Source organism: Theropithecus gelada, chromosome 19 (genome assembly GCF_003255815.1).
Source record: "Theropithecus gelada isolate Dixy chromosome 19, Tgel_1.0, whole genome shotgun sequence".
NCBI classification, from domain to species: Eukaryota; Metazoa; Chordata; class Mammalia; order Primates; family Cercopithecidae; genus Theropithecus; species Theropithecus gelada.
The window spans coordinates 29,142,701-29,154,191 of record NC_037687.1 but is presented as its reverse complement, the minus strand read 5'-3'; the positions used below and the strand labels follow the sequence as shown (position 1 = coordinate 29,154,191).

The 11,491-nt window shown below is 42.1% G+C and overlaps 1 protein-coding gene across 1 annotated transcript in view; it reads right to left on the bottom strand.

The window, feature by feature from the left end:
• Positions 1-11,491, bottom strand: part of LOC112612470 (zinc finger protein 480-like) — a 68,277-nt gene that overhangs the window by 36,247 nt on the left and 20,539 nt on the right. Inside the window, exon 6 of the mRNA XM_025367048.1 lies at positions 10,583-11,210. Within this exon, the coding sequence (XP_025222833.1) occupies positions 10,583-11,210 (628 nt within the window). The remainder of the gene's footprint in view (positions 1-10,582; positions 11,211-11,491) is intronic.

The following is an 11,491-nucleotide window of genomic DNA, read 5'->3' as shown; positions in this document are numbered from 1 at the left end:
AAAAAAAAAAAAAAAAAAAAAAAAAAGAAAATATCTTGATACAAAGAAAAACAGAAACACAATACACTAGAACTTGGAATGTAACAACAACAGTACTGGGAATGATATTATGACACTGTCTGTTTACATTAAAAAACAAACAAACAAATGGGCCAGGCACACTGGCTCGCACTTGTAACCTCAGCAATATGAGAGGCCAAGCAGAAGCCCAGTTCAAGACCAGCTTAAGCAACACAGCAAGACCCCATCTCAACTGAAAATTAAAAAAATTACCTGGGCATAGTGGCACATGCCTGTGATCCCCACTAATGGAGAGGCTGAAGCAGGAGAATTGCTTGAGCTCAGGAGTTCGAGGTTAAGTGAACCACGATCGTGTCATTGAACTTCAGCCTTATTACCAGGCTACCTTTATCAAAACAGAACTCTAGTTCTTCAAACTTATTACCAAGCTACCTTCATCAAAACAGAACTGTAGTGACATGAAGACAGATGTATAAACTAAGGGAGAACAGAGAGGCCAGAAACAAACCCTGAAAAATGTGGTTAAATCGTGTTCCATAAAAATGCCAAAACCACGTGAGGAAAAAGGACAGTCACTTCAACAGACAGTGCTCCGGAAATTGGATATCTACATGCAAAGGAATGAAGCTGAACCCTTACTTTACACCCTATGTACAAATTAACTTAAGAATTGATTTATGGGCCGGGCGCGGTGGCTCAAGCCTGTAATCCCAGCACTTTGGGAGGCCGAGACGGGCGGATCACGAGGTCAGGAGATCGAGACCATCCTGCCGACACGGTGAAACCCCGTCTCTACTAAAAAATACAGAAAACTAGCCGGGCGAGGTGGCGGGCGCCTGTAGTCCCAGCTACTCGGGAGGCTGAGGCAGGAGAATGGCGTGAACCCGGGAGGCGGAGCTTGCAGTGAGCTGAGATCCGGCCACTGCACTCCAGCCTGGGCGGCAGAGCGAGACTCCGTCTCAAAAAAAAAAAAAAAAAAAAAAGAATTGATTTATGACCTAAAATTAAGATTGAAAACTATAAAACTCCTGGAAAAAATAATAGATAAAAAGCTTTATGACAGTGGATTCAACAATGTTTTTTCCTGGCTATAACCTCAATGGAATAAGAAAGAAGGTAAAAATACATAAAATGCACTACAATAAGACAGATAATGATTGTGAATGAAGGAAAACAATTGCCAGAGTGAAAAGGAAACTTACTATTTAACAAAATATTTGCAAATCAAATCTCTAAGACATTAATATCTAAGATATATGTAACTCATACGAATAAAAAGATATTTCATTTAATATTATTGAATAAAAGTAAATGAAAAATTACGAAATAAGGAAAAGAGTGGAATACACATTTCTCCAGAGGTGATATACAAACAACTAACAACCATATGAAAACATGCAAAATATCACTAATCATTAGAAAAATGCAAAGAAAACCCGAATGTTTATTGTTTAAAAAAAACACCAAAAACAAACCAAAAAAAAAAAACCAGTAAATCACAAGTGGCAAAAATGTGCAGAAATGGGAGACTTATATCCTGTTGCTGGAAATGTAAAATGGTGCAAAGAAGTATGGGCCAGGTGCGGTGGCTCACGCCTGTGATCTCAGCACTTGGGGAGGCTGAGGTGGGTGGATCACCTGAGGCCAAGAGTTGGAGACCAGCCTGACCAACATGGTAAAACCCTGTCTCTATTAAAGAAGTACAAAAATTAGATGGGGATGGAGGCACACGCCTGTAATCCCAGCTACTCGGGAGGATGAGGCACAAGAATCACTTGAACCTGGGAGACGGAGGTTGCAGTGAACTGAGATTGTATACCGCACTCCATCCTGGGTGACAGAGTGAGACCCTGTCTCGAAAATTAAAAAATAATAATAAACAAGTATGACATTTTCTCAAATAATCCAAAATCAAATTACCAATATAGGCAACAATTCCTCATCTGGGTATATATACAAAAATTAGCTAGGCGTGGTGGTGCGTGCCTGTAATCCCAGCTACTCAGAAGGCCAAGGCAGGAGAATGGCTTGAGCTTGGGAGGTGGAAGTTGCAGAGAGCCAAGATTGTGCCACTGCACTCCAGCCTGGGTGACAGAGCAAGATTCTGTCTCAAAAACAAACAAACAAACAAACAAAACACCAAAAGGACTGGGTTCAGAAAGCTTCTGGAAAGCTGAACACATGAAGGCTGACAGGAAGGTGAACGAGAACTCATCCAAGTGCTAAAAGGGTGGCACACCCCGACTCCAGGGGACAGAGACCCTTCCAGAACTCACCCTATGTATGTTTCCATCTGAGTGTTAATTTGTGTCTTTTATTTAAAAAAAAAAAGTTTTTTGGCCGGTGCAGTGGCTCATGCCTGTAATCCCAGCACTTTTGAGGGCTGAAGCGGGTGGATCACTTGAGGTTGGGAGTTCGAGACCAGCCTGGCCAACATGGTGAAACCCCATCTCTACTAAAAATATAAAAATTAGCCGGGTGCGGTGGTGGGTGCCTGTAATCCCAATTACTTGGGAGGCTGAGGCACAAGAATCGCTTGAACCCGGTAGGCAGAGGTTGCAGTGAGCTGAGATTGCGCCACTGCACTCCAGTCTCAGCAATAGTCTGAGACTCTCTCAAAAAATATGTAAATACCTTTTGTAATAAACCTGTAAATTTAAATGTTTCTCTGAGCTCTGTGAATGGTTCCAGCCATTCCTGAAGAGGAAGTCATTGAAAATCCAACTTGGGCCGGGCGCGGTGGCTCAAGCCTGTAATCCCAGCACTTTGGGAGGCCGAGACGGGCGGATCACGAGGTCAGGAGATCGAGACCATCCTGGCTAACACGGTGAAACCCCGTCTCTATTAAGAAATACAAAAAACTAGCCGGGCGAGGTGGCGGGCGCCTGTAGTCCCAGCTACTCGGGAGGCTGAGGCTGGAGAATGGCGTGAACCCGGGAGGCGGAGCTTGCAGTGAGCTGAGATCCGGCCACTGCACTCTAGCCTGGGCTACAGAGCGAGACTCCGTCTCAAAAAAAAAAAAAAAAAAAAAAAAAAAAAAAAAAAAAAAAAAAAGAAAAATTGAAAACATAATAAACACACGTTATAATTGTCAAATGGAACATGAAAAAGTTTAAACTGATAATAATGTCAGCATACACTTCACCCATACCTCTTTGAATGGTATTGAGGAGCCCTAAGTATTCATGTTGGTTGTCTGGTATCTGTTCCTGTCACATACAAGAGACAACACTAGCTGGGCACAGTGACACAGGCCTGTGATCCCAGCTACTCAGGACTATGAGGCAGGAGAATTGCTTGAGCCCAGAAGTTCGAGCCCAGCCTGGGCAACATAAGGAGACCTCCTTTCAAAAAGAGAGAGCGATATTAGATATGATGAATTGTTGCAAAGTGTGCTTATCAATTTCCATTGTTAGGGTCTGTGTACCTGTTAAATGGAACAAAAACTTAGAATTATATTTAGGCTGGGCATGGTGGCTCACACCTGTAATCCCAGCACTTTGTGAGGCTGAGGCAGGTGGATCACCTGAGGTTTGTAGTTTGACAGCAGCCTGGCCAAAATGGGGAAACCCTGTCTCTACTAAAAATACAAAAATTAGCCTGGCATGGTGGTGCACAACTGTAATCCCAGCTACTTGGGAGGCTAAGGGAGAATTGCTTCAACCCAGAGGCGGAGGTTGCAGTGAGCTGAGATTGTGCCACTGCACTCCAGCCTGGGCAACAGAGTGAGACTCTGTTTCAAAAAAAAAAAAAAAAGGTTTTCACTTTCCTACTAATCATGGGGAAACAGTATATAGAATTATGAATTCTTTGGTCTTACTAGAAGATACAAGCAGTAATTAAAATGTCATGTCTATGTAACATTAAAAAAATTAAATTATCGTGATATTTTCTCTTGTACCATCTGAGCCCTGCTGAAGACAAGAGAAGACGTTTTCTTTATCGGAGAAGTGAGTTGATAAAAATAAACTTTTATTTATTAATTCAAAGAAGAGTCTGTTTTCTGTAACCAGGAAAAAAAAGACTATAATTGAATTTGAATTCAGACTGTGTATGTAGAGAGTACATATAGATGTGGATGAACTAGCCATTACTTTAAAATTATTTTCGTCGGCCGGGCACGGTGGCTCATGCCTGTAATACCAGCACTTTGGGAGGCCAAGGCGAGTGGATCGCCTGAGGTCAGGAGTTGGAGACCAGCCTGGCCAACATGGTGAAACCCTGTCTCTACTAAAAATACACAAATTAGTCAGGTGTTGTGGGCAGTGGCTGTAATCCCAGTTACTTGGGAGGCTGAGGCAGGAGAATCGCCTGGACCCAGGAGGCACAGGTTGTAGTGAGCAGAGATCACACCACTGCACTCCAGCCTGGGCAACAGATTGAGACCCTAAGAAAAAAAAAAAAAAGGCAAACGACAACAACAACAACAACAAAGAAGGCTCACCCTTGTATATGACCCATTATGTACTTGTTTTTTCTTTCTTTTTTTCTGAGACGGAGTTTCGCTCTTGTTTCCCAGATTGGGATGCAATGGTGCGATCTCACTGTAACTTCCACCTTGCGGGTTCGAGCGATCCTCCTGCCTCACCTCCCAAGTACCTGGGATCAAAGGCACCCGCCACCAAGCCTGGTTAATTTTTGTATTTTTGGTAGGGACAAGGTTTCACCATGCTGGCCAGGCCGGTCTCGAACTCCTGAACTCAAGTGATCCACTTGCCTCAGCGTCCCAAAGTGCTGGGGTTATAGGCATGAGCCACCATACCTGGGCAAGAATACATTTTTTCTTGTTTTAAGGCATTCACTCCAGTAGCAAGAGGAAACTAACAAAATAGCTTTATGTAGAATATTCCCAAAAAAAATCTACAAAAGTCTCCAAACTAAAATTTAAAGGTCTCAAGGTACAACATCAACATACAAAAATCTTGTATATTTCTTTTTTTCTTTTTTTTTCTTTGAGACGGAGTCTCGCTCTGTCACCCAGGCTGGAGTGCAGTGGCACGATCTTGGCTCACTGCAAGCTCCACCTCCCGGGTTCATGCCATTCTCCTGCCTCAGCCTCCTGAGTAGCTGGGACTACAGGCACCCGCCACCACGCCCAGCTAACTTTTTTTTAAAGTTTTAGTAGAGACGGGGTTTCACCATGTTAGCCAGGATGGTCTCGATCTCCTGAACTTGTGATCCGCCTGCCTCGGCCTCCCAAAGTGCTGGAATTACAGGCATGAGCCACTGTGCCCGGCCAAAAATCTTGTATATTTGTATCCACTAGCAATTAACACATGGAACCTGAAATTAAAAATACAATACTACATATGATTGCTCAATAGAAAGGTCAATGAAGGCCAGGCATGGTGGCTTAGGCCTGTAATCCCAGCACTTTGGGAGGTCGAAGTGGGTGTATCATTTGAGGTCAGGAGTTCAATACCAGCATGGCCAACATGGTAAAACCCCATCTCTACTAAAAATACAAAAATTAGCCGGGCATGGTGGCATACTCGGGAAGCTGATGCAGGAGAATCGCTTGAACCTGTAAGGTGGAGGCTGTAGTGAGCTGAGATCGCACCACTGCACTCCAGACCAGGCAACAGAGCAAGACTCTGTCTCAAAAAAAAAAAAAAAAAAAAGTAAAAAAAATGTTAATTTAACATTCTCAGGATTTTAAAACTACAAAATGCTGATGAAAGACATCAAAGACACCCAGATAGAGACATATACAGTATCAATTTATTGATAGACTCAACATAGAAAAAATGTGAAATTACCCCAAATTGATATACACGGTTAATATATTTACTATCAAGGCACTTTGTAGATACTGACAAGATTATCCAAACAATTATGTAGAAAGGCAAAAAACCTGGAATAGCTCAAACATCTGAAAAAAAAGATAGAGGAGCACGCTCCCAGGAGGCGAAGGTTGCAGTGGGCTGAGATCGCGCCATTGCACTCAAGCTTGGGCAACAAGAGTGAAACTCCATCTCAAAAAAATAAATAAATATTAAAATAAATAAATAAAGGGTTGAAATCACTTCACGTTATTTCAAGTCCTCTAACATAATGAAAGCATTTTTCCTTTTTCATATTTACAATAAAACGTTTATACCTGCCATTGTCTTGTGCATACTCTTGTCACAAAATATTGTCTCCAAACAACAGTCTCATTTTTGTGTCCCCTAAAGTTTTACTACAGTGACACTGGGAAAAAATGTATTAAGCACACCATCTGGCCAGGCGCAGTGGCTCATGCCTGTAATCCCAGCACTTTGGGAGGCCGAGGTAGGCGGGTCACCTGAGGTCAGGAGTTCAAGACCATGCCTGGCCAACATGGTGAACCCCATCTCTATTAAAAATACAAAAATTAGCCAGGTGTGGTGATGTTGCACATCTGTAATCCCAGCTTTTCGGGAGGCTGAGGCAGGAGAATCACTTGAGCCCGGGAGGTGGAGGCTGCAGTGAGCCAAGATCACGCCACTGCACTCCAGCCTGGGCGACAGAGCAAGACTCTGTCTCAAAGAAAAAAATACAAGCATAGCATCTGGATGCAATGTATAGAAAAAGAAAAAAGTAAAAAAAAAAAAGTGTGTGTATATATATAGATATATACACATAAAGACAAAATATAATTTTATTAGAGTTGAAAATGAACCATAGAATATATTGCTTAATGCTATAATGGGAAAATGACATTTCCATAGTTTTTAGAAAATGCCCTTCTAGTAATATATTTATAATAAATATATTTTTAAAAATAATATTATATAATACATTATATTATAAACCCTTCCACACAATAATTTTCATTGTCTACTGTAAAAAGTAACTTAGGCAATTTTACTACAAAATATTTCACAAGCGTTTTCAACACTCATATTGTGCAATGAGACTTGCATCTGTAGCTATAAAAGGAACATAAGATATTATCATGAAGAAAATTGGGGTCTTTCCTAACCAAGATGGCAGGAGTTCCAGAGGAAACATTCGGTGTTGTATTAGAGTTCACTGCATTTTGTGATGTCTGAACACTAACGCCTTTTACACCTCTGCACTCCCTCTTCCTATTCTGCCCATCTGGCCAACTGAAAAATCCTCAGTGCCCACTCCTTTGGCACCAGCTGGAAGTTCAAACCACAAGTGGGCACCCCTGCCCCAACCATATCCCTTAACAATCATCATACCCCAAGCCAGTCACCTGTGCCGATTCCCTAAAGTCATTTTTGAACCAGCTGGGGAAGTCTACCCTGCTCTCCCCAGAAAGCCTCATTATGGGTAAACATTTTCAGATCACGTTACTGAATGGCATCGTCATTCTCAATATCCGAACCAAACTTCAGGTGGATGTCAAAGCAGCTCCAGAAGAGTGATCAAAAGTTCAAATTACCAAAAATGTTATGAGGGTGAAAATATGAAGTTTCTAGTTAATATACCAAAGGAAAACAAAATTCCCATTCTGTGTGTTCATCCTTAAGAGAACATTTCTGAACATTAATATTTTCAAATTATGTCACTGAGCACTACAAGGTCAATAGCAAGATTGTTACAATATTTTCATTCTGAAGTCCACACTTTGTCCTACTTTCCATATTACTGTATTTTTGCTTCCTGAAAATGAAGGTGCCTGCCATGGGTCTTATTTGGCACACAAGCAAAAGGCACATAGAAACATAATACATCAATGATGAACATAGAGGGTATATGATGATGAAGTTGTGCTGTTATGTGATTTTCACTTTACCCGCATAAGCATTTTAGGGCAGAGTAGAGAGGTAAGCCAAATGCGGTGGCTCACACCTATAATCCCAGCACTTTGGGAGGCTGAGGTGAGCAGATCACCTGAGGTCGGGAGTTCGAGACCAGCCTCATCGACATGGAGACACCTTGTCTCTACTAAAAATACAAAATTAGCCGGGCATGGTGGCATATGCCTGTAATCCCAGCTACTTGGGAGGCTGACATAGGAGAATCGCTGGAACCTGGAAGGCGGAAGTTGCAGTGAGCCGATATCACACCATTGAACTCCAGCCGGGGCAACAAGAGCGAAACTCCGTCACAAAACAAAAAACAAAAAACAGAAACAAAAACAAAGAGTAGAGAGAATAACTTAAGTACTATTACCCAAAATTATCCTTACCCAAGTATATATACCCAAAAGTGTATGTCATTTCATTTCACACACAAAATTATTGTGGATGCTTCAACCTTAAAAATCCTGGTCAGGCATGGTGGCTCACGCCTATAATCTTAGCACTTTGGGAGCCCAAGGCGGCTGGATCACCTGAGATCAGGAGTTCGAGACCAGCCTGGCCAACATGGTGAAACCCCGACTCTACTAAAAATACAAAAAATTTGCCAGGTGTGGTGGTGTATGCCTGTAATCCCAGCTACTTGGGAGGCATAGACAGGAGAATCGCTTGAACCCGGGAGGCAGAGGTTGCAGTGAGCCAAGATCGTGCCACTGCACTCCAGCCTGAGCAACAGAGCAAAACTTCATCTCAAAAAAAAAAAAAAAGGAATACTATGCAGCCATAAAAAGGATGAGTTCATGTTCTTTGCAGGGACATAGATGCAGCTGGAAACCATCATTCTCAGCAAACTATCACAGTGACAGAAAACCAAACACCCCATGTTCTCACTCATAGGTGGCAACTGAACAATGAGAACACCTGGACACAGGGCGGGAAACATCACACACCAGGGCCTGTCGGGAGGTGGGGGCTGGGGGAGGGATAGCATTAGGAGAAATACCTAATGTAAATGACGAGTTGATAGGTGTGGCAAACCAACATGGCACATGTATACCTAGGTAATAAACCTGCATGTTGTGCACATGTACCCTAGAATTTTAAGTATAATAAAAAAAAAAAAACAAAAATAAAATGCTAATGGTGCCTCATTATTGTCTGCTATAAAGTATCCTCTTGAGATAAACAATATGGTAGAAAGAAGGTGAATCATTCACACTTTGGAAAATTTCAACTTTATTGTTCCAAACATGAGAACTATGGACATTCTAAATCAAACAGAAGCAAATTATGCCAGCAGTTAAACATGAATCCTACTCAAGAACATGTTCCATTGGTAGTTTCGATTAAACTCTCTACCCTGATGTAACTGTTCTCTCTTCCATTTCAAAAATAAGAGTACTTTTTAATCAGTCTTTGCTAAACAGGAGCTATTGCTATTCAATGGAGAAGGTGGCCACCACTTCCCCTGCATTGTCTCTACGTAATCAGTCCCTAATGACTTGACTCTCTTCCCATAAAAATCCCTGTGTCCTAAAGTCATGGCATGCTGTATTTCATGGTCACTTGTAGAGCACAGCAGCACTGTGCCCGTCAGGAAAATAGTGTGCTAACTGCAATAAGCATGATGACTACCATCACGGTTTTGTTATTCTCTGTCCATCTCCATGGCCTCTAAATCAGACAATCTTTAATTTCAAAAAGGAAGAGTCCTTATTCTTCCAGGAAATTGGATAGAAACGCTCCTCAGCTAATGAAGTCAGCCCTGTCATCTGACTGATTCTTTCCCAGAGACCACAGTGAAAGGCCTGTAGGGAAGGCACATGAAGAGATTTCAAAGTTCAGGTTGAAGTCATAAAAACTAGCCTTTTTTTTTTGCTTTCTTTTGAGACAGGGACTCACTCTGTCACCCAAGCTGGAGTACAAATGGCAAGATCAGAGCTCACTGCTCAAACTCTCAAACTCCTGGGCTTAAGCAATCCTCTTGCTTCGGCCACTCGAGTAGCTGGAACTACAGACACATGCCAAGGGCTTGGGTTTTTTATTTTGTAGAGATAGGCCTTGCTATGTAGCCCATGCTGATCTTGATCTCATGGCATCAAGTGACCCTCCTGTCTTGGTTTTCTATTGTGCTGAGATTATAGGCATGAACCACTGCACCTGGCCTTTCAAATCCAAATAATTACATTTTTTTTTTTTTTTTTTTTTTTTTTTTTGAGACGGAGTCTCGCTCTGTAGCCCAGGCTGGAGTGCAGTGGCCGGATCTCAGCTCACTGCAAGCTCCGCCTCCCGGGTTCATGCCATTCTCCGGCCTCAGCCTCCCGAGTAGCTGGGACTACAGGCGCCCGCCATCTCGCCCGGCTATTTTTTGTATTTCTTAGTAGAGACGGGGTTTCACTGTGTTCGCCAGGATGGTCTCGATCTCCTGACCTCGTGATCCGCCCATCTCGGCCTCCCAAAGTGCTGGGATTACAGGCTTGACAAATAATTACATTTTTAATAACCCGAATATAACAGACCATTTCCACGTGTCCTTGCACCCTTTATACACATCATATCATCAGGTTCAACAGATTTTGACTTGTTAGCCTTGGCACACACCATCCATTTGTGTGGTTTCACCAAAGACGAATGTTTTGATGTCTACTGATTTGGTAGGTGTCAATACAGCCTGTGCCATAGATAGTATATTTAAATGATTTCTTTCTAGTATGGACTCTTGGATGTTGATTAATGCTAGAACTCATGATAGAGTTTGCCAAACTCAGTTTGTAAGGACTCTCTCATGAATGCTTCTCTGATGCTGTACAAGCCATGAGCTGTGCCTAAAGACCTTACCGCACACACGGCATTTGTAAGGTTTCTCTCCAGTATGGATTCTCTGATGATTTGCAAGGTGTGAATTCTGAGTGAAGACTTTGCCACACTCATTACATTTGTAAGGTTTCTCTCCAGTGTGAATTTTCTGATGTCGTGCAAGGTGTGAAACTTGAGTGAAGACTTTGCCACATTCATGACATTTGTAAGGTTTCTCTCCATTATGATTTCTCTGATGAACTGTTAGGGAGAACTTGTGCCTAAAAGCCTTGTCACATTCTTTACATTTGTAAGGTTTCTCTCCAGTGTGGATTAACAGATGGGTGGTGAGGCTTGAATGCCCACTAAATTCTTTGCCACATTTATTACATTTGTAAAGTTTCTCTCCTGTATGAATTCTCCAATGTTGTGCTAGGTATGAACTGCTACTATAAACCTTGCCACATTCGTTACATTTATGAGGTTTCTCTCCAGTATGAATTTTCTGGTGTCGTACAAGGTATGTAATACGACTGAAGACCTTGCCACACTCATTACATTTGTAAGGACTCTCTCCAGTATGCAGTTTCTCATGTCGTGCAAGGTATGCAATTCGATTGAAGAGCTTGCCACATTCTTTACATTTGTAAGGTTTCTCTCCCGGACGAATTTTCCAGTGTTCTGCAAGGCCTGACTTGTACCTGAAGGCTTTACCACATTGATGACATCTGTTAGGTTTATCTGCAGTGTGGATTACTTGATGATTAGGAAGGCTTGAAGACACTCTGAAGACCTTGCCCTGCTCATTACATTCGTAAGGTTTTCTCCTAATGTGTGCTTTCTGTTCTTGTGACAGCAATGGAAAATCAACAAAATCATTCCTGTGTTTATAAAAAATGTGGGTTTTGACCCCAGAATAAAATATTTGAAGTGGTGAA